The sequence below is a fragment of the Dysidea avara genome, chromosome 11 (genome assembly GCF_963678975.1).
Source record: "Dysidea avara chromosome 11, odDysAvar1.4, whole genome shotgun sequence".
NCBI classification, from domain to species: Eukaryota; Metazoa; Porifera; class Demospongiae; order Dictyoceratida; family Dysideidae; genus Dysidea; species Dysidea avara.
In genome coordinates, this window is record NC_089282.1 from 22,023,546 (window position 1) to 22,048,047 (window position 24,502).

The 24,502-nt window shown below is 37.2% G+C and overlaps 1 protein-coding gene and 1 long non-coding RNA gene across 2 annotated transcripts in view; one reads left to right on the top strand and one right to left on the bottom strand.

Annotated features, from left to right (window-relative positions):
* The window catches only part of LOC136237589 (uncharacterized), a 76,256-nt gene extending 61,903 nt beyond the window's left edge, over positions 1–14,353 (top strand). The window contains exons 7-12 of the long non-coding RNA XR_010692568.1: positions 1,224–1,332; positions 12,120–12,230; positions 13,717–13,866; positions 14,020–14,067; positions 14,116–14,187; positions 14,235–14,353. This is a non-coding gene — a long non-coding RNA (uncharacterized lncRNA). The remainder of the gene's footprint in view (positions 1–1,223; positions 1,333–12,119; positions 12,231–13,716; positions 13,867–14,019; positions 14,068–14,115; positions 14,188–14,234) is intronic.
* A 4,365-nt stretch (positions 14,354–18,718) lies between these two features.
* On the bottom strand, positions 18,719–23,508 carry LOC136238770 (NACHT, LRR and PYD domains-containing protein 14-like). The gene is made up of 7 exons (XM_066029360.1): positions 23,172–23,508; positions 22,713–23,112; positions 21,864–22,133; positions 21,321–21,437; positions 20,999–21,274; positions 19,113–20,943; positions 18,719–19,059 (listed from the first exon to the last, which is right to left on the bottom strand). The coding sequence occupies exons 1-7, from the start codon at positions 23,268–23,270 to the stop codon at positions 18,912–18,914; spliced, it is 3,141 nt and encodes a 1,046-aa protein (XP_065885432.1). The 5' UTR covers positions 23,271–23,508; the 3' UTR covers positions 18,719–18,911.
* Positions 23,509–24,502: the final 994 nt, after the last annotated feature.

Sequence of the window (24,502 nt, forward strand, 5' to 3'; positions counted from 1 at the left end):
GGTAAAGCCTTAATAAATAAATAAATAAATAAATAAATAAATAATGGATACAATGGCCTCTGTAACATAAACACACTCAAATTTTTATGTTGAACTGTTACATCACAATTATACTTTACTATGACAAAAAAAACTAGTTTTGATGAGCAAAACTTTCGCGAATTTCATAGTTTTTGACAAAGTTTCCCCGTGAATGCTAATACTAGCTACCTGTGATGAGTATCTGTCAGAGTCTGATTCACTTATAGAATATCTGGATTAGTTGATGTGTGAAATAAATTTATTTGCTTGACAATGTGGGAAAGTTCTGCAGCAGCTCAGCTTCTTTTGTGAGTCATGCCCATATATCGGGATCATGTGTCAGTATCTGTAGTCAAATGTGGTACCACACCCATTTATCAGTAAGGTGTGTTGCAGGGTATGCATGAAGCCATTTCCATTGCTGTATGAACTTACTTGGAGTCACACCCACTGTACTAATCAATCATAAAGTGTGTGTATGCATGATATTTGTCATGAGCCACGCCCACTTAATAGCTATCTGCCTTGTTTATGCAATGGCTAAGTGGGTGCTACCGTACTTTGCTCTACTGCAAAAGGTAACCACAAATAACTGTACCGTGAAAGTTTTGCCCATCGAAACTCTCCCCCTATATGGTATCTTAAAGTAGTGGTTTTAAAAAATTGTAGTATTGTTTGTTGGAACTTGTACATATTTTTTTGCACTTCCCTGAATAGAATTTTTAATGGAGCCATACAAAGTATGATGTATCAAGCATTAACGCATGTATGGCTGCATGTGCAAGCCTGTTAGTGCCTGTCATAAGTCAGACTTGTTATTAATCACCTTTATCCTGTTTACAATGAATAATAGTCTAACTGAGTAGCTGATGGGATGATGCAACATTGACATGTGATGATGTAATACTGGACAACTCTCATAGAACATCAGTTTGAATTGTACAGTTTACATTTTTGCATTTGTGAATCTGGCCTTAAAGATGCTACCTTTCATCTCATGGCATAGAAACTCAGTCAAAGTTTTTGTTTTATATACAACAAGCTTCAGAAAATGCCAGAACAGAATCTAAGCCTACCAAATAATCACAGGCAAAGTAACATCATCCTTAAAACAATTGTACCCCTGCAAAGTTTATTCTATTTCATAGTGCTACATTCTTTTATATTTGACTAATTCAAGATATGCAATTACAATTATCTAGCACTGAGAACCAAGAGTTCATTGCAATGGGAGAAGTCACACGGCAGCTGAAGGTCTATCACTACCAGTCAGTGGTCTGTCAGCCAGTCTAATACATTACCATGTAGCAAGTATGTTAATATTATATTACTTATGTTTGTGTTCTGTGAACTGTTGTAATGGATGGAAGTACATCATACAGTATGGTAGTACTGTATATTAGGGATCATGCAGTTTTGGGCATTCTTATCCAAGAATATCACCCTAAAACCAGCCTCAAATTTCCTTCATAACAGCTCAGCAGTAGCTATTGGTTAGACATAGCCAAGCCCAAAAATGTCTACAGAGTGACCCCAAACCCTTCCAACAAGTTTTTATGGAATTTTAAAAATTTATATTTAACAGCATTTTATTCTGACTGACTAACTAACTAACTGATGCCTTCAGCCAAGCGTAACTGGACTATGGACAAGGCTACGGGCTTGATTTTTTCAATGTTCAACGTCACTTTATCCCGAGATGTGCCTTTTCGCCAACCGCAGTACGTACAATGCATGTATCATGGACTTACCTTTGTCCTCCTTTGTGTTCCAGTTCTTTTCGCTGATAACGCAAGGTGTCGATTTGCAATAGCACGATACAGCTTCCCTCTGGCTGTGTCATGCTTTTCACCCGCATTTTCTGTAGCAACTGGATTCATTGCAGAGAAGTTTCTTGTACTGTTCTTCACTTGTAATGCTGTGTAATGAGCAGAACATAGCTACAAATGAAGCGTAATGGCCACCTCACTTTTCAGCATAGTTGATTATTGGGGCGTGCATTCAGACGCAAAATTATTAAATTTATGGAATGCCTAGGGCCATTCTTTCCTTTAATGTGGTACACATGGATTCAGTAGTCATAATTGTGTTATTAATTCTTCTGAGGTGCATGCTGGATCAATTTGTTTCACAACAGAGTATTTGATAAGGCAATATGGCGCTCCATTGAACACAAAATGACCCACACTACTCATGGTTTCTGCTCCAATTTTCTCAGCACTAGTTCAACTTTGTGACTAATACACATCAAACATAAGCTGACTGGCCCAGTGGTATAGAGCAGTTGATGTCTGGGCCAGCGTTGAAACCGGGTCACTACTGCTGACCCGGATGACCCACTGACCTGGATAGCAATCCGGGTCAGACCCGGATGTGACCTGGATTAATTAAAGCCGAGGCGTGCAATAAGAGCTATGCTTCGGGTAGTCTTGAGCGAGCAAGACTACGTTTTGAGCGTTCGATTCGTGTTGAGTAAACGAGTAGTTATGCGATAACTAAGCCGGTAAGTTTATAATTTAAAATCAGTCAGTGGGTTTGGTTCCACGTAGCTACTGTGAGTTTACAGACAGCAATTGGGAGTGGCTTCGTGCATACCTAGTATTACAATTTCCCGATATATTGAAGTGGGTGTGACTCACAATAGTACTTATCCTACTGCAAGACTAGACTATATACAACTCGTACAATAATCGATTAGTGGGCATGGCTCCACGTAAGCTTGCAGGCAGCAACGGACACAGTTTCGTGCTACAGACTGCACTTACTAATAAATGGGCGTGGCTGAGTGTATGTTTGTAACGCGATAAGTAGGCATGGCTCACTAAAGAGCTACGCAACCAGCGTTTATAAGTTTCCCCGTCGTCAAATGAACAATTTTGTTTCTCACGTGATCCAATCCAGGTCAGACCCAGATAAATTTTAAACCGGGTCGGACCCGGATGACCCAGAGAAAATGTTACCCGGATGACCCGACCCGGTTTCAATGCTGGTCTGGGCTGGGTCAGTTTGACTCAGAGTCAAAATTCTTATCAAAAACCCTGTTTCACAAGTTCATCAAGACATTCTTGTATATCAGCAAATGGATCTCCAGGAGATTGATCTTCAGAATCATCAAGGTTTACACCACAAGTCTTAAAGCACCAGCGAATGGTTTCAGGTTTTACTTTGTCCCAAGCTTCTTTGATCCATCAAGACATTTACAGACTTCACAATTTCAGAAGCACTAAGATTGCTGCAATTTATTTGTGACAGGACATGGTTTATAAGCAACTGCCTATAATGACATTAATATTCTTAATGATACCAGTAACCAGTGGTTGCAACTTTGACATCGTATTTATGGGCGAAAGCACTACTTTAATGTTAGAGAATTTCTCTTGGAAGGCTGGGTCATGAGAAGACATATTATCAATCAACAACAGAATTTTCTGCTAGTTCTCAAAAGCCATCTGTTCAAAGTTGCAAGGAGAGCTGTCATTATTTCATTGTTCATTCAAGCTTTGGTGTTAGAATGATACGAAACGTCATGTGGCTTTTTCAAATTTCTTAGTCCTTTAAAACATCTAGGTTTGGCAGCCTTTCCAATTAACAACAGGTGGCTCTTTGTCAACAGGCGAAAAATGCTACAGTAAGATGCTCTTTTGATTTCTTTCCTCTACATTCCTTTCTCATCTCAGCGAATGTTTTGTCAGGAAGTGCCCTCTAAAGCTACCTGTTTCATCTTCATTCCAGATATTCTCCAATTCATAGCCCTGTATCAAGACCTTCAGTCTTTCAAACCAGCCTTCTTTAGCTTCTTGTGGAACATCAGCTGCTTCACCACTGACAGTTAGCTGCTTTAAGCCAAAATGATTTTTGAAGCTTTGCGGCCAACCATTGGATGTTTTAAACTCAGGCTGCTGGAGCTTATGAGTGATTAATCAAGCTTCTTGTAGCATAGGCCCACTTACTGGAACATTCCTTTTCCTCACCAAATGGTACCACTGATAAACTGCATCATTTACTGACCGAATTCCAGCCTTCGTTTGTGTTTTCTTGTTGCTGGTTCTCCTTTTGTTTCTAATTCAAGCACAATCCTCTCTTTGTTCTTTAGAGTTTGTTGATTTTGTGTTCGACCGCAACTGAACACTTCAGCAATAGAGCGACTACTATCTCAAGGATGTTTATTACTGTACTCAATCACCGTACAGTATTACGCTCTATTAATGTCAGTTCATTTCTTGAAGATGATTAGATGCCATAACAGCAGTTGTTTTCCTAGTAGAAACGTGAGCTTCGGTTGTGTTCACATGTTTGCCTAGTGTAGAACCCGTTAAACCTGCTAAGCAAGTAAATTATTGCAAGGGCTGATCTCAAGGGGGCTTAATATCAGGTATGGCATATAACTGCGTCAATACTTTTGAATTATCATCTTATATCCAAGGACATCATGTGTATAAAAAGTATGGACTCCTTATGTGGGGGGAAGAATTGGCCATCAAAAAGGAAACTGGAAATAGACACGATGTGTTTGCTGTGGCTGTGGAAAAGGATGAAGTGGACCAGTGACAGTACAAGTAGCAATATTTCCGCTGTGGCTCAAGAAGTAGCTTACATTCCTGCACATGCGTTGGGATAAATGTCCAACAATTTCCACACACATAAATCAGGCTCGGAGTAGAAGTTCCCTATACATATAAGTTTACTGGACTAAAACTGTACATTGACAGACTTAAAGAATTGTTGTGTAATAAGAAGTAATGGCCGTGATATGCAGTGCTAAATGTACGATCTCAGGGAAGTCTTTGAATATGTGCTTCATAATTTTCCGTTTTACTCTACTGGCAATTTCACCAATTAACAAATTTTGCTTCTAACTTGTCCAACTTATTCTTCATCTCGTTTATATCATTTTCTAGTTTATACTTGTAACCTGGAAAAGGTGCAGCAGTGAGATCTTGTAACACATCAATGGCTCTAGTAAGCAGATCCAAATCAATTGTTTCTCCACTTTGAATGATGACACAGATGGAATTATATGAGCATGCATACTGCTCCTCTGACAGATAGTGTTGTCTAACATTTCCATCAATTGAGGGAGAGAGTCACTCAGTTGACTGGTATCTGTAGCAGCCGTTTTCTGTGGGTGTGATAGGCCATGCCAAATTAATTTGTTTCACTATACTTTCATAGATTACTTAGCTACCCTCTAAAAAGACTTTATAAGTTGACAGTTCCGGCAATAGCAAGATTAATAATTGCACGTGTTTCATTTCTGCTGTTCCTATGATCACGTACACACATTAGTTCATCAAGGAGAGATACTGAAAAAGTACATCCTACACAGTTTGCTACTCTTACAACAAAAAAAAACAGTACTTTTCAACCTCCTGGGTCACTACTAGTGGTACTGTTTGAAGAGTGCTAGAAAGTAACATACATACCAATCATTGTTGTGCTGGAAATGGGAATCCTGCAGTGAACTATGATGCTTACAAGGTTGGTTTCAAGGAGGTGATCGCTATAGTTGCCACTGACATGGATGACAATGCATTGTTCGGTGAATTTGGTACCAGAGTAGTAACTTTTAACTTAGGTTCGTGTGCATGTAGATGTGTTTGTTCCTGGCTACAACACTCTTAGCAGTGACATACACAAGTTGCTGCAGTAGGTGGAAGTGGAATCTCAGGTTTTAGTGTACATCTATAGATTATATACTCTGCATATTTAATTATTCTTTATTCATTTAGTAAACTACAAAGATTGGACTGTGGGTCCACTCTCCAAGTGCAACTACAAGTTGAGTGCTGTAAACAAAGCAGTGAAACAGATAAAAATTTCCTACCATTAAATAAAACTAATATACCAAAGGATCCATATAGAGAGGTTTATTAATTGATTTTGCTCATTCTCATGTATAATATTTTAAAGTTCATCTACAAGAGAATCCTGTCAGTCAAAATACAGCCAAATATAAACACAGTTCTCATATCAGTGTGTTCCACAACAAACATAAGTCTGGCAGGCATTTCTATGTAACAGCCCACAACTTGATCAGGCTGTATAGAACTTGTTTGAAGTGACGTTGTACACCAAAAAAAGAAGCCCAAAATGATAATTCATCCAGTAAAGAAGAATCGTCACCTCTTGATAAACCAAGAACAAAGACCCTCACTAGCCAGAACTGGCTACAGCTCATGTGAAGGATATTACATGAAGTTTTTATCATGTCTGGAAGAAGATCAAGGACACAGCCAACAAGAAAGCCAACACGAGGATGATATGTAAAAACTAGTAGTTATTTGATTAATGCAGTACAAAATACATAAACTCTTAATCCTTATAAAAGAGTAAATAATTACATGAACATTTCTTGTCTGGAAGAAGTCACCAAGATAACTAACTCCAATGAGAAGGTGTACCAGCTAAAGAAGGGACAGTGTGACATGCCATTAAAGTAATTTTGCATTTAAGTGGTTGCAGTGTTGGAGTCATTACTTTGCAATGTCTCCTTCCAGCTGTTTTAGTTACAAATTTAGCACTTTGGGTTGACAAGCAGGTAATTATAGCATTATATTCTGGTGTAAATGTTTTCCATTTGTTTTGTAGTCATCTGTGATGAGATATTGCAGCAAAGATTTGCATGTTTATAATTTATAAGCAACTTGGCAATATACGCAGTTTACACCATAATTTGAGCACCATTTGTTATAGTAAAAAAAGCAACTTGTTATAGATTGCCTTCGTCTGTCATTAGATCATTTCCAGTGGGCAATGGAAACTTTTACTCATTGTAAAGCACACTGGGAGATCTGTTACCACATGCAATGTCTTAAGCATTCTCAGGAGAATAGGCACCGATCATGTTGTTGAACAATATTGCAAGCAAAGGAACTTTACGGTCATCAAACAATGAAAAGATGTTGTAGCATGGACCGTCCAACAGCTCTCACAACAAATACCACCAACCGTGAGTACCAGCCATCAAATGAAGGAGGGTTTGATGTAATTGATGGCGCCTCTATATTATAGGAGAAATTTTGCATACCCTACACAATTTTGCGTAAAGATTCTAACATACAGACTTCAGCAATACTAGTCCTCATCTATTTTCACACCATCTTTGGTAATATACACTGTTCTTTGATGAAGACACACAAGTCCGTCACCTTTTACTAATATCAATTTTTTAAAATGTACCTTTGGTCTTATTTAATGTGTCTCAAGCATGCCACCAAGATGCAAGATTATAAAAGCTTCACAAAGCTATAGTTAGCCACACATTTTCATAGCATTGAAAGTGATTGCGTTGAGGCTGGAGAAGATACCGTATGACAACAAATATTGGCGAAACTAATATTTGGCGATTTGCTATAAAAATGCAGTTGGTGAAATTTTAATTTGGCAAAATGCTCTTACAGAAAAATTGGTGAATGGCGTAAGTATGATGCTGTATCGACTCGCTTTAAAGAATATTTGGGTCCTGCTTCCATAGATGCCTACTTTACTCAAATATCTGTGCTCCAATTTCTGTCGTGGCCACACCCACTTTCAGGATTATTTGTTGTCTATAGGCATATTCGCCCATTTATCAATGGCTGCACGAATTCATGTCTACTGCTGTCTGCAAGCTTACGTGGAGCCACGCCTACTAATCGAGTATGAGTTTTAGTCTAGTCAGTAAGCCACACCCAGTTGCATGTGTGGAACCACACTAATTTACCAGTTTCAGCAGTATCCACGAAGGTTTGTCGAAAACCTACTTCAACAACTGCTTGGCTCAAAGTTTGAAAATAGTATTGACGAAATTTGAATTTGGCGGCTTAGTGACGAATCACCAATTCGCCAAATTTAGTTCACTGCCAAGTTTAATTGATATACGGTATGCAGGATAGTAAAAGGCAAAAACAATGACAGAAACCAGTCAATTACAAGCTAATGATAACACTTAAACTTACATAGAGTATGGTAGTACTGTTTGCTCCTAAAGTGACATGCACTGCCCAAAATGCTGCAAATCATCCTAGAGACATTTTATGCAACAAACATTATAGTGGTACAACAAATTACATGTTCAGACCATATTCAGTCAAGTTCCATGTTCCATTGTTTCATTATTTCTTGCTGTCTTTTTTAGCTAGTTTTTTTTTTTAGCTTTTTCTTTTCTTAGCCTTTTCTTTTATTTTCTTAACTGACCTTTCTATTTAAAAAATTCAAGTTCTACATCTGTTAAAAGTAGTGATAATCTTGTACAGTGGACTGTTTTTAATTGAAACGGTGGGGACAACGATAACAGAGGAGGGGGCATTTGTGCAAAGCACAAAAAGTAATTCAGGAAGCCCAGATCTTAAAAATTTGTCATACGTTACTGAAATTGTGGGTAGTAATAAGGCTTGCACCCCAAATCCTTGTTGACAGTCTCTAAAAGGGAACAATAATGTTCTTAAGTCTATTCTTCCTTTATGTTCATTAAATAACAAGGCTACGCCAGTTTCATTGTCTACCATTTCTTTTTGGAGGATCCTCTTTCTTCGTATGTAGTATCCAGGCGTCTGGGCTATGTTCTTATCATTCAGACTTTTCTAATGTTTTGCTTCGACTACTATAACGGTTACTTCTCATGACAGTTGTTACTGTTTAGCATGTGTTTTATTTGAGGATAACCAGACATGTGACAAAATTTGTAGGCAAGTGGTTAGGTAGTCACCTAGTCAAATTATGTAAACAAGCTTGTTTGTGGTAATTGCACCTGAGACTTGTTAAACCAACCATGAGTGCTAGGTACTTTTGTTGAGGTAAATGGCTTTAATGCAGTGATATTTAGTAATACTGCGATATTTTTTACAGAAGGTATACCATTTACTTTTTTTCAATATTGCCCAGCCCTACTGAGCAGTGGGTGGGGATTTGTAGGAGATAAGAACTATAACATATATGCTAATTATGCCTAATAATGTGAGACACAAACTCTGCTTCTTGTGTACTTTGCATTCACATAATCACATAATTTCCGGCAAGGCCTATATGTGGCTGCATGCCTTAGCAGACAGGCAATGTTGTAATGGTAGTCTAAAGTCTGGTTATATACTGTCAGTGTAACAGTTCAAAGGTTATCATGGAATGTTTATTCTTCTGCTGCCAGAGGAAACTGTCATAATAGTAGCACTCAGTACTAAATCACAGGTGTTTTGTTTTTTGCTTAAAAGAGGAGTCTGTATTAATGTTGTGAAAAGACATTATAGCTACACATGCATGGTTCAAATTTGATCATGTTGCAATTAAGCACTCTGGTTGTAAAAATGTAGTTAGTATACAAATATCTGTTTGGTTAAACTTTGTAATGAAATTCACAAACGTGTTTTACAATTGTTTGTAGTTCTCAAGTACAACTTGCATCCTATCATCATTTGACATGTAATTTCACTCATCTGGCTCAGGATACATAACTTGATCAGTAAAACTCAATGATGTTGAACTACTGTATAGTCATTTAGCAGTACCCCATCCTTCCAGCACTTTACATGATACTGCATGCTTATATCACTGTGTTAAATGAATTTGGGATTCTTTTCTTCGTAGAATGTAGCTAATCTGGATTTAGCTGGATGGCACACCATGCGCTTGCCAGTGCAGAGGATGCCAAACGGATATGCCAGTATTAGCTATCTAAAATCAGCTTGAAATATTAGTGAGAAAAATTGAGCTGTGTAGCACTGAAATTAGTCTTAAAAGTACATAACACCTTGCCCAACACAGTCCCAAGTTGCGGCTTGCATCTACTGCTTGAAACTTGAGTTCAAACTGCACTAAGATGTCTTCTCTCGGGGTCTTTGGCGAATTCACAAGGCTCAATTCCACATTTCCAACTTCCTCATTGCATGTATGCAACAGCACAACAACTGCATGACATTCTGAACACGCATTCACTCATGTCAAGCTTCACATTTTTGCCCTACAAAAATGGTGGATGTATAATTCACGTGATTTTTTTAGGTTATGTAAGGTGACCATGCCTTCCCACTAAACCCATCTATACTAGAAGGTCTATACTCGAAGGTAATACAATGGCATGGAGCACTTGAAAATGTAGCCACAAGAACAGCAGTGCTAGCCCATTGTAGACCATTAATTAACTGAACAGGCTTGTTTACTACAAGTTCTTGTCAGTAATACAATCGCGACAACATTACAAGTTTGTACCAGCTACTAGAGCCTAGCTGATGTGGCTGTTTGCAATTCACACAGGTTTATAGAGTGGTTCTTTTCACTACCACATGGATGATGTGAACTGCAGGGGAGATACCTTACAAGTAAAACAGCATAAATTTATACCATTACCATCACTTTGTTTACAATTATAATTGTGCGTGATGCAATAAAATGCAATTATTACATCATGAACGTATTTAATGGGATGTAAAATTAGCACCTGTATGGCTTGGCGTACTGTCCCTTTATACTGGTGAATACTCCAAATAAGGGTAGTAATATTCACACATTCTGATTGGCTAAATTCTCCCACCACACTGTTCCATAGATACTGTACAGTGGGTTATTGTTGCAAGGTCCAATTTTTGCAATTGTGGAATCTGCAACGATTTCTACCATAATTCCACACATTTCTTTGGATGATACTATGGCTAAGTTGAAATTTAGATACGGTGGAACCTCTCTTAGCGAACTCCTCGAATTAAGGACACAATAGAAAAGTCTTCCATAATAAGGACAAAAATTTTGATACGTTTTTTTAACCTCTGAAAGAGGAAAATCTCTATTACAGCAAAAGTTGGCCAAAAAGTCTGTGTCCCAAAATATAGAGATTCTACTATAGTTTTCTGCTCACAAGAAATTCAATCTGCTGAGAATTGTGATCAGTGATCTTGTACCAGCTGGTAGTGTTGGAGGGGTCAGATACAGTAATGTTTGCATGAAATTAGCTTTTGCAAACCAGACAAAAGCTTATGGAAGTATCACCTGTGAACACTGATACGTAAAATTATTGCTTTAATTGCATTTCTCCACTTGGTATTTCATGTGAGACTCAATAGACTCAATACAAATCTAGTGAACAGTGAGGTTTACTGGATAATCGAATCGGTAAGTTTTAAAATGATATGTTTGGTTTTGTAAAAATCCTTTGGTTTAAGACAGTATTACAATGTCATGTATATCGTGTGCGATTACCTCAGCCCTTCGCATGCCATACAAAGCAGCGATAACATTGCGTGGTAACTCCTGTCATAAACTTAGTGTCCTTTAGCACGTTATAAACGAACCATTTCTGTAATATATTTTAGTAGCGCTTAAATCGTGTCCGCCCTCCTCTGGGTATAGGTCTATTTCATACAATCAGTCTATACTATATTGAGTACACTGGAACCTGTTAATCTGGACACTTGAGGACACCTATAAAATGCAGACACTTTGTTAGTATCCCTTGATACATACTGATCTGGAAAATCGGAACATTTTCATAATCAGGACACTATTGGTTGGTCCCATATTGGTTGGTCCCAAGGTGTCCATATTGTTCAAATTTGGCATAGTTTATTATTCTCTGTTACACTTTAGGAACATAAGACAGGATGTCGGTCAGTACACTTCAATCATTGTGATTTGAAGATTGTTGCTAGTAGATCAGAAAGTTAGTTGACTAGCTAATTGGGATATTTAAGAGAATGTTTTGAATATGTTTAGCTGATCCTCCATAACCAGTCATATCTGATAGGTGAACATGTTTTTGCTCCCAATGTTTTGGATTTAAGATGTCCAGATAACCAAAGATTCATGAGCAAGTGTCCACCAGTTAACTAACAACTGTTTAGTACCAACAAACTACTTACAAATCATTCATTTTATTTTTGCAAGAAAACTCAAAAACTTCCTGCTACATGATATTCCACCAACAATTATTTGGTGTAATAAAAGAGAATGATATTTTAATGTGTTCACATAAGTAGCCCTACATGTATCTGATACTGGCTGCTATATAATCAATACTTCCTTATAAAGTGAAATAGTTTTTAGTATTTTGTTAAGACTTTTTACTCAAGTTCAGGTATATCAAATATACAATATGGCATGTTGTGATTGATGATCTGGTATGTTATAGCTACTAGCCAAGGTCAACCAACATGGCATACTCTGGGAATTGTCAATGCTGAGGCTACTGTGTGTACAGTAAGATTTCACTACTGTGTCTCGATACTATCTTACTTATGGATGTGCAGGTGTGTTGTGTAGTTTGTAGTGTCGTGTGTGTGTGTGTGTGTGTGTGTGTGTGTGTGTGTGTGTGTGTGTGTGTGTGTGTGTGTGTGTGTGTGTGTGTGTGTGTGTGTGTGTGTGTGTGTGTGTGTGTGTGTGTGTGTGTGTGTGTGTGTGTCCAGTATACCCAGTTATATTAATTAATGGAAGACTGGGGAAGCAAAATCACAAATGCCAACTATGTTTCACACAACAGGTGAGGTTCAGGTGGAACAACAGTTGTGTATACCTTTACCTCTAAAACATGGTACAGCATCCTGTAGGTTACTAGTTCTGCCCCAGGAGGATTTGCCTGTACTAACTCATAGCACCTGAGTAGTGTACAGGTGGCCCAGTGAGTTGGTTGTGTCATGTAAATGTAGTGGAGAGTCAACCAAACAATCAATTGTGTGAACACTAAAATGATTGTTCAATTGGAGTATTTTGCAATCAGGTGTATGCTCTATTAGAGTAATTGAACAAAGCTATGATTGCTTCTCTTTCGGTTATTCATGAACACTCTTCCCCATAGTAGTTCGGATAATTGACTCTCCATAGACTTTTCTACTTGCTATGTGGACATGGTTTCATAATATGAAAGTTCTCTATGGTTGAGTGATATAAATCTGCTTTGGTGGAAGCCACTAACTAGCCTTTCCACAGAAGAAACTTGTCATATTATGCCATTTCAGTATCGCTTCTACACCAAGGTATGTTTCTGTTCCTGTAGCCTCTGTACTGGTATCAATGATACATGGCTTTTTAGAACCCTATTGGTCATTATTAACAGAACAGATTCCTGTAGTTTAAACACTGTGTATTTCCTTTTGCTCAATGTTGTCATACTGTTGTGTTTCTGCTCTTGTAACTTGGATATAGTTGTTGTCTAGCAAAAATAATTATTATCATTTGTTTTTGAAGCTTTAATCTAATGCTTGGGTTGTGAGTGCTAGTAGGATGGTGGCACACTTCTCTTATAGATTCTAATCTCTCTCACAAAACACATGAAAACATTAGTATGCGGTGCAAATTATAGAAATACATCCTCATTCTATTTCTGGCACTTATCATTCCAATCTCTTTTAGGGGTAGTATATCTATGGTTTAAGTAGTGCCCATGCAAGTATCAATAGGGGACTGTGAACTGTTCCAGACCCTACTTATTTACCCAGTTAGAGAAACAAGTAATCTGGCCATGTGATGCTGTGCACTCATGTGCATACGTATGTGCATGTCTCTGTGAATTCATGTATGTACATAGAGGACACATACTAAATAAACATTCTATATCATGCTGTTGGGTTTTCTTAGTATCCCTCCTACCTCATCAGAATGTATTGTTTGCTGAGAAGGCATCATTAATAAGGCCACCTCATTATTCAGCGTATAAGATATTCAGCGTCCTTAAGGTGGCCCCCTACTGTACTTAGAGAGTAAATTACTTTAGTTATTTTGCACTTGTATTCACTATAGCCGGCTGCTCTAAGCATTGGTGGTACTTAATGTAAGAAGACAGGTGAGCCCATTCCAGATGGCTAGAAATACTAAACCCCCTGGAACAACCAGCAGAAACAGAGTCATTTGTAGCATGAAGAAGAGGATGATCAACCTCCAGTTGAAATGGTTGGTACTGTATCATGAACTGCTGAATGTTCTATTAGAGTAGTATATACTTGATTGTTAAAATTAAGTGTGTGGTATGTAAAAGCAATTTTTTACTGAAATTTAACTGCTAGTTGTGATCTAAATGTTGTTGTTTTTTTTTACCGTTTCAAGGAGAGGGAAAAAAGTTCATGGCCAGAAAGTTGACAGAGTACTACAAAGGTAAGCAGAACTCACTGTGTTTCATTTCTTAGCAAGAAGTTTTATTAGGAAGAGCGAGAATCTGGCATTGAGCCAATTGATGAAAATGAGAAGGCATGAGAAGAAGATATGCTAGCAGAAGTATATTAGATACCTATTGTGATGTGGTTTACTTGTTGGTGTTTTAGGATGCCACGTAGGAGGAAAGCAGCTCACAGAGAAACTTGACTTAGCATACATCTTGAGAATAATATATTACTTGTTAGCTCTAGTTTTTAAGACTCATTAATTTCATCTTATAAGGCGATAAATATCATGGTAGTGATCCTCTCATGCAGCAGTTTACTGTGATAGCTAAATTACCCCGCTCTATATCTCTGGCCACAAATAAAATTCTGGATAGATGCACTTGCTGGGTTTGTTTCTACAGTGGTCATGTATTTAAAAAAAAACAAAAAACAATCATTAATTATAGAAAGGTTCTAGATTCCACTACATACAGATTCAATGTGCTGATGTCATCACATAGTTTAATGGTAATGTGGTTAATCACCTATATAAACTGTTCAGTTTATTGTGGTTATGTTTGGAAATACCCTTCTTAACTTAAAATACCCTGTAACCTGAACTGAGTGTTATGATTTAGAAGAATAAGGGTTGCTCAATGTATTTACTGTAATACATGTGACCAAATTAATGATTAAAAGTCAAATAATGTTATTTTGACCTATCCTGTGATTAAGGCTCATGAAAAAACTAAGAATTTAAGTCTTAACTTTACTGTGTTTCCAGGCTACTACAGTAAACAGCTACAAACTTTAGTTAACAACATGTATGAGGTCATGATCCTTAGTTGTATCACATGGACAACATGTGATGTCAACTTTTATAGACAATGTTTGCTGTATGTAGCAAATACATGCCAACTATGGGATAAAACCACAATTTTATTGCCTTAAGGTGTTGTGACTAATTATAAAGCTGCTTTCAGCATAAAATTATTGTAGACAGTATAAACTATAGAGACAACAATGTCTTGTGGTTTTAGGTGTGTCATGGTTGGTGACTCCATCACACCTTTTTGCTATGTAGCTAGTCAATTGGTAAATAACAATATCATGTATTGTTTACATAGCCAGAGTCTAGCAATTAATACTGTGCTATTTGCATGACACTTAACAAGATGTGGGGATCAAGTCAGTATAATAGGTGGGATTTAGTTTCTACATTACATCAGTAATAAGTAACCCTACATTTAGGTCACCACTGATCAATATATATATAAGGCTGGGTTTTTTAGCAGTTTAGTGTCAATTCTGAAGTTGCATTTATAGCTTTTCTTGTGATCCCCAAATAGGATAACAACTCTATTTATTAACAACAATATGGGCCAGCTGCAGCAAGCTATAGGTTGCGAACATGTGTGTCTTGAATACAGTGGAACTAGCCACTGCATCTCTTAAAAGGTGCATGAAATCAGTGCTCGCAGCTTAGATTGAAATTATAGCAAAAAAGCAGTAATAATTATAGATCTGCTGCTTGCATGTGCTATACTAGATTCAAAAATCCAACCAGAAGCTCATACTTTATAAAAAGTCAACTTACAATTTATCTCAAAATGTAAATGTACAAAATTAATTATAAATAAATTTTAGAAAATTAGTTATATTAAATCTCTGGCACAGGGATCAATGCTAAACAAGTAACCAAGGCCACCTGGTCTATCAACAGAAGCAAAATTAGATCACAATTAAGCCTTAGAAAATTCTATTATAGTACACATGTTTACTGTTATTGGCTGCAGCTATGTATCACACCACAAACTCCATATATGTACATGTGGTATCTGGTTAGCTTGTTGATGTAGCAGTGTGGCTTTGGGTGATAGTAAACTATTGGTTGGACATGATATCAGTGTCTCAGGAGAATACCATTAATTTCAGTATGTATACATTGAGGCCTATAAAAAAGAAGTGATTTTTTTCAAAAGAAATAAAATTTCAGCCAACCAGATGATTAGCGGTAACAGTAAAAGTGTCAATAGCAGATATATGCAGTTTGGCTCCTCCAGTGATGAAAACTCAAAAATAAATATTTTAGTAGGCAAAGCGGTACTGCAAATTAAATTAGCCAAATTTCAGAAACTTGTAGCCATACGTCCATTAATATTTTTGTTTTTGAGCACTGAGCTCAATGTGAAGTCATAATCGAATTCAATATGTAGGTCCCATGCACATTAATAAAGTATTCAATTCATTTTTATTAGTTATGGATGTTTCCACTTCATGCATATATATGGTTGGCAAATCTTTACAAAATATTTCACTGCACTTGAAATTAAGTATAATACTCATATAATGATGGTTCATTTAGCTGTGTCAGGATGAATTGGCTTTTTTTCCCAGCCTGTTTGTGCCATTTCACTTTACTCAAAGATTAATATTTTGCTTAGGCTCCTACGCTAATGGTAAATACCTCATACAGGCTCTGCCTCCTCTGTTCACCCTCTAATAGAGCATTCAGCTAACTTCAATAAAACAGTCAGAAGATTAATGAATGATGAGTTGCCCTACTACCCACATTATTGTTTATATCAGCTACACATTATATATTCAAGGCCACACAGTAAAAACAAACTAGTGAATATCACTACTAAATGTAGTGAACATCACTACTAATGTCTGCCACAATACTCACTATTTTTGTGTATATAGTGACGTTCACTACTAATTTTGTAGCGAACGTCACTACATTGACCACCAAGTAGTGAGTATTGTGGCAGAGCAATTCACTACTAAATTGTTACAGTGCACAAACTGTTTATGGAGTGCATGTGGCCAGCTCAGCAACTAAAAAATAATGCTGACTAAGTTATAATTACCAGCTTTTAACCACATGTCAAATGTGTACAGGTATAATATTGTGGTCATATTGCATGGATGATGTCATAACTACAGCGTTTGTAAGTATTGTAACTTAACAGATCTAGAGCCAAAACAATCTTGTTATTATTATATGAGTGTGAGGTTTATAACATTATACAACTATACCCATCTCTTTGCTTACATTTGAATTTTATTTGTTGATGAGAAACTTGCATTTGCTTGTTCTATGGCTTGCAATCTAGCTGTATGCAAGGAACTCAGAGATCATGACTTTTGTTAGCTCCAAAAGCACATATAAGCCTGCCAAGTACACATTTGCAGAATTTCCACACATACAGCTATCCACCTGTATAGGATATTTGTTGAATTGCAAAAACATTTTTTTATTCCTCAACTAAGGCCATAGCCACTTAAGCTTATTGTTAATTTTATGCTTCAGATCAGAAACTTAGCCTAAACTAATATAGCTGGTTGACGACCACTCTGAACATTATCTGTACATTTATGGGCTATACATATAATTACACATTGCTTCGGCATCTATTAGCTATTATTACTGCTATATAGCTATATGTGTCAGTGCTTCATGACCGTACCATGGGATAAAGTTCAATGTACATGCACTGTGCAATAGATCTTGTTTGCTTATGTAATGGCTTTAGCTTGCACATTGCAACAGCAAGCTGTACAGCTTAGTTGCAATTACTGTCCATGAATCAGTTAAACCTGTACATGTGCTGAGCACAGGTTGAACTGATTTCATAGACAATAATTGCAAGAGCATACATAAAGTGAACTATACATGGCTAGATGAGGCCTCTGTATAATAATACCAAGGTCCAAGGTGTATCTCTTAGAACTGTAAACACTATTATAATTATTAGTAGTATATAAATAATAAGTTCCTGGGTCTAGCGGATATAAGGTATACCATCTGGTCTGGGATTTTTTTCATTTAACAGAGTTTTGATATTTATAGCATGTTACCAGCTGCCTGCTAACCAAGCTCTCATGATAACAACTGAGCTGGAGGTAATTGCGTACAGTATTCTGTGGTGTAGTTGGAAAGTACCCTTTGCTTGGAATAACTGCAACTTGCAAACATGGCACATTAGGATAGTCTTAACTATACAAGGGAAGAAAGGTTTAAGTTTGTTACAGTTGTTCCAGGATATAACTATAGGTATAGCTGGACATGAAATATTTTAGATTTTGTATCAAAGTTAAGTGAACACTACGCTTATTTTATGTTATTCAGTAAATACAGCTGCACCCACCTGTAATATACTGATGTATGCATCACAGAAAACAAAGTTTATTGTTGTTGGATAATGTACCACAGGATAAATACACTGGAATAACAATGTAATCACATATATGTGATGTCATTTTCAAAAGAAACATTAACATAAGGATGTTTACACTGTGGGACAAACTGTTGCAGTGCATGCAACAGTGTACATAACAATGTATTTTACTTTTGTTATGTTATTGTCAGCATAACTTGCTGAGTAGACAATAGCTCATGTTTTGTGGTGTCTATTGTCATGTAAACACACGTTGCTGTATAAAGTAAGTTCAGTCACAGTCTTATTCTACTGCATGCATGCAGCAATGTACCAGCATTGGCATGGGATATAGCACATACAGCATGCATGCATAATACTTTCAACTGAAATGCATACATGTGTAAGTACAATAATTGCTGTAGCTATACATAATTTCCCGATTCTATACTAAATCTCTTAGTAGCATGTATCAATTAAGGTCTTATGTATACAGCTAGATAATATCATAATGTAGTTTAATTAACATAAAAATTGCTTGCAATATTACATAATGATGACATTATAATGTAATTTTAAAATGTAGCTAGTTACCGGAGATTATAGCTACACACACAGTGATGTGGTTTCAAAATAGAGTTTAGTGGATGATATGCGCAGTAAACTAACTTCACGAGGAGGAGATATTCAGGGATCACACAAAGGTTTCATAGCTCACAAAAGTGTTACTACAGTTACTTATATTTTGGAAAAGGTATAATGTGTTACTGTCGCGTTGCACCGAGTTAGCTATTTCATTGAGTCCAGAGTGAACTTCTCTTTCAATAGGATTACCATCAAGCCTATAAAGAAAAGTTGAGTAAGTGATGTGGAATATTAACCAAAACATACTTACCCTAATACTTGTATTACTCTAAGCTGGATAACTTCTTTAACAATTTTAAGGTCCAGTTCTTTGATAAAATTATTACTGAGGTCCAAATGATGTAGAGTTTTATTAGATAATAAAGATTTAATAATGCAGTCTGCATGGCTTTTGACTAAGTTACAAAATTTCAATAGTAGAGTTTGGAGACAGGTGTTGACAGTAAGAGCATCAGAAATCGTATTCACAACTTCGTGATCAGTAATATTATTATGACTGAAGTTTAGCCACAGCAGTGATGTGTTTGTCTTCAACATGTTAGCAAGGTATATCCATGTTGGTTGAGTGATGTAGATGCGTTCAGCATTTAAGGTAGTCAAGTACTTGCAGCTCATGATATCATCAATACATTCGGTATGCTTAGGTAATGAATTCATCAGTTTTTTAATACAAAACTGTAACAAATTTAGAAATTCCATCCTTTTGCAATCATATCCACTTATGTCTACTTGACTTACTGGAGTTTCTTTCAAAAAGATTTTAATACATTGTAAATGGTATGGAGTAAGTGTCAGTATGTGTAAGACAAGCATTTTTCTTAATGGTGGAGGTTCTTCCGCAGTGGTGTGGCGTTTGCTCCATGCCCACTTAGCTTCTGCATAACAAACACTAGCAATTGTCAAAGAGTTTTGGAGTAATGTAGAAAATACTTTGCCTGTGAAACCTGACAAGAAAACTGGCAGAAAGAAGTCACACTTTATATTTGCTAACAATGACTCAGGATCTCTATGAGAGTGTGCAACATGGTAAGCAGCTAGGTATTCTTGGATAGAAAGGTGAACAAAGTTATATGTTCCCTCTTTACTATGTCTTTCCACTAAGCCACTCTCAACAAGCATATCTAAATCAGATAAACCAGTGAGTGTACGTCTCTTACAGTTTAATCCTTCATAACTAGCTTCTGCAAGTACTTTCAGCAAAGATCGTATAATAGCTGAATGGTCTTTATCCTTTTTCACCTGATTGGAAAGAACCTTCAACACAAAAATGTTATATAGTTCAGTGAGAGCAGATATGCCAGTAACTTCAATGTCACATTTTATCAGGTAACATAAGATATTTAATAGCAGTGGATTATGTATCAGTGGCCACACATGGCTAGTATTAATAGCAGCAGTACGTACTGGTCCTACTGTCTCTTGAAGATAATTGTTGACTTGTTCATTGTTAAGTACAGGGATTTCAACGAATTCTACTTTACACATTTCCTTAGGCACACAGTCAGGACGACATGCCAACAAAAGAGAACACTTCGGGAGTAGCTCTCGTGTGAGCAACGAATTTATAAAAGAATTCTCTGCACTGTCATAGAGTGTTTCATCATACTCATCTAAAATAATCAGTACTCCATCACCTTGTTGCTTTATTACAATGTCTGTAATCTTTTCTACCATTTGAGGATCAGGGCTCCTCTCCAAGTGTAATGTAATAAGACTTTGAATATCAGTTACTTTGTTAGCATCAACAGACATGTTAGTGTACATTACAAAAGCATAGTGACTATTGGAGCAACTCCTAGCCCAGTTATGTAACAACTGTCGTACCATTGTAGTTTTCCCTGCTCCAGGTACACCTACTAATACAATTACCTGTGAAAAGACCTCCTCCTCCATAGTTAATTTGTGGATGGCATCTTCTAATGTTAGGGTATAGTTCTGTACTACTACAGTTAAGGACAATAGGGCATCATTAAACTGTGAACACCATTTCGGTGTGATGGACCATTTCAGGTACACCCTCTTAACTTGGTTCACTAAATAATCCCATGACGCCATATATGAATCATGAAAGATTTCGTCACCTAACAATAACAGTAAACAGATTAATGAAAAGTGCATTGTTTTAATTCTCTTTACCATTAAAAAATATCTCCATCTTTTTTGCAATACTGTGTAATTCATTCTTGTTACAAGCCCTAATAATACTGTCCCAGCTGTTGTCAGCACTTTTTAACCACTTCTCCAACATACTCTCACAGCACTTTAAAGCATCACCATGACAACTTCTGTCTATTTCATTAATTACATCATCACTAATTTCTAGTGTTCCAGCAATTAATTGCCACTTGTCGGTAACCTCAGTTACAACGCCAATGATGTGCAACAGTTCAGAAGATGGATGAATTTTTTGCTCTACAAAATAAATCTTAGAATACAAAGCTATGGTAATGATCTATACCAGAGGTATGAAAGAATGGTATCCTAGGCATCGCTATTTCATCACTAGCAGTGGTCTGTTCTGGAGCTTCCTCTGCAGCAGACATGAGGGCAGTACTTGCATCATCACTGTGGTCCCCTACATTGTAAAGCAATGCAGGAAAGGTTTAATAAGACAAAAACAGAATCAAGGAAACCATAGATCCTCTAAAGATTCAATCATACCAACCTAAATCTTGTTATAAAACAATATATTTATTGTTAATTGTGGTTTATTCACTGGGAGAATTGTAGAAACACTGAAAACAAACTGTACCAAATGGTTGAATAGACAATGGTGTTTCCATTTCAATTTTATTCCATGAATTGTTATCATAATTCATTTGTGGTGGTTAAGTGTCTACATAATGTGTAGCAGGGTATTTCCAAAAAAAAATTCCTGGATAAATCTATATTTGGAGGTAATCAATACAACTAGTACAACCATTAGAACTACCACAGTAAACATTGCGTAAGACTTTTTAAAAGGAACTGTAGTAAGCATATGCATGTATAATACACTCACTCGTTCTCCATGCCCTTTGCCTTCTCCATTTGCAGTCCCTTACATATATGGAATACATCAACCACACAGCAAAGATAATTACAACTACTGATAGTACACCAGTGATAATTGCTACGGTTATCGCTATACCAGCCAATGCAGCATTGGTAGGTTGCTCTGATGGTGTGTCTATGATGACTAACTTGTCAGTATATGAGGGGATAAAAACACCTTCATCACTGGGGTAGACGGTAGTGGTAGTAGGATTGTCTGAACAACCTGGACAAGTTCCTGTATGTAAAAAAATGGTCTTAGTAAAAGATGGTTAAGTGTATCATGTATTACAAGCCATTGTGAACTTGTATGCTGAACAGTTAACCTATTACAAATCATTGTCACAGCAGTAAACTTATTTCTGCACATGTAAATTTTAACCTTATCCACTATGTGGCAAAACATCTCCTTTGTATAGAAATACTTTATTATAGTTGCATTACAATGGCAAATTGTATGGCCGTCAATTACATTCTCCAGTCATTTATTCAAGGTCACACATTTGAAAGTGGCACACAGAAAGTAGCCACCTGGGCAACTGTAATACTGGGTAGCGTTTGCTTAAGTAACTTGAACAGTTAAGCACTAGTAACAATGATGGATCATATATTAAAAACTGTAAAGTACAATCCTATGTAGTTATTAGTAGAACATGTATAGCAACATATGAAACTCAACAAGCTGAATCAGCAAAGTAATATAATTATTACCTAGCCACTATTAATATTCATGATAGTGTCATGTGTGGTATAATATCATGTGGTATAGTTATAAGTTATGTGTGCACACACATACACGGTGCACACATGTATATACCTGGAGCACACATGAAACCTTCAGGAGCTCCATTAAATCTGCACTCAGTATAGCGGATGACGGACAAATCATTGGGGCATGGTGAGCAGGTGAGACAGCTTTCATTGCTATACGTAAACATTTCTGATGGACAAGGGCCACAAATGGTGTTCAGCTTTACAGTACATGCAGACACTGTCTTCCTGTCTGGCTCACAGTTAGTACATGGTTGGCATCGATACACATTTTCTGATACAGATAGTACTGAGTATGTCACTCCACCTTCGCAATCCTCACAGACAGTGTCAGTGAAATTACTGCACAGTTCTATAGCCCCTTGGCCTCCATTGTCACAGCGACTGCAATCCCAGCAAGTCGAGTCATTATGGCAAAATTGCCAGGGTGGACAATCACAGCTCTTCTGTATAGGGTATCGCTAGTGATAGCATACTATACACACCAATCAGTATACAGTCTTACCTTAATAGGAAAAGGCTCACTGAACGTCACGAGTGTCAGCGACACAACACACACTAACCACATATGTATTATAAAGTCGAGGTCTACCATGGTCTCCATGTAGTATCAGTGACAGATGAAGCGATTGAGGCGAGGCTGAATTGAGGAAACCGCGGATCAGTGATACGAGGAACTCGGATGATGACGTTTGGGGAATGTCGCCTACACAAGTTGAGATCAGTGTAAGGCGCCGCTTGACAAATTTACTTGAACGGTAGGTGTCCTAACCAGGCGGATTCCTGGGACAAGTTTGCTTCTGGTGTCTAGACTACACTAACGTAACGCTAACGAATCCGGATGGGTGTGCCACATATGATAGTCTGGCGGCGCCCGCCACTTTCATGTAGAAGGCGCCGCCAGACTATGTGGAGGGTGGGGCGGGTAAGTATAGACTCCTCGGACAGACAAACCTGTAAGTGGTTAGTCATAAAATTTTTTATTAGCCATAGCTTGCTTCATCCAGGAGATCATAATTTACAGCCGCAGACATTACTCCGTCCTTTTGACTCAGAAATTACATCACCTTGAATCAGCCTTCACCAGAGCAGAATAAATGCAAATATTAGCTGAACTAGATTTGCCAGTTGGAATATTTTGCATTGTTATTCAACTATTGAGATCAGTGTCCTGGGTCATTTTCAGTTACATTCCATCAAGGCAATCAAAAGATGTTGCCGGTTTTGTGATCAATTATTTTCTACAGCCACTGTTAAAGACACTGCAATAGCTAATTGTAAGCAACGGACATAGTCCAGACTAATACATGCATAGCTTCACATGCACGCTTTTTTTTCTTTTTCCTTGCTATGCTCGCTATAGCCTTATAATGTAAGTCCTTTTAGTGGTCGCATATTGTCTGAGGACTTCACAAGCTCATTATTTTTGTTTTTGTATACTCACACTTTTCTCATTTGATGATGGGCCTGTGAGAGTCACCAAACCTGTATGTAAAATAGTAATTATTAGTGATGCTGAGCATTATTAAGCTTTCCACAGTGGAGCAATATTCAAAACCTCAGAGGTCAAGATCTGTGCCATAATAATATTATGTTAATTGTGAGGAAGTCACAGGAAAGCTGCAGGGTGACATAAATTGAAAGGTGATCCACAAAAATAGCTGTTTGAGTACCACCAATGCACCCCTGGTGCCATATCCTACAGCATGCCAATACAGATTAGACCATGTGAAAAAACTATGAAAGATTGATGTAATCATACAGTACGATAGTACTGTATAGTAGGGACCACAAAGGAGTAGGCATGGCCCATGAAATAACATCACCCAAAACCCA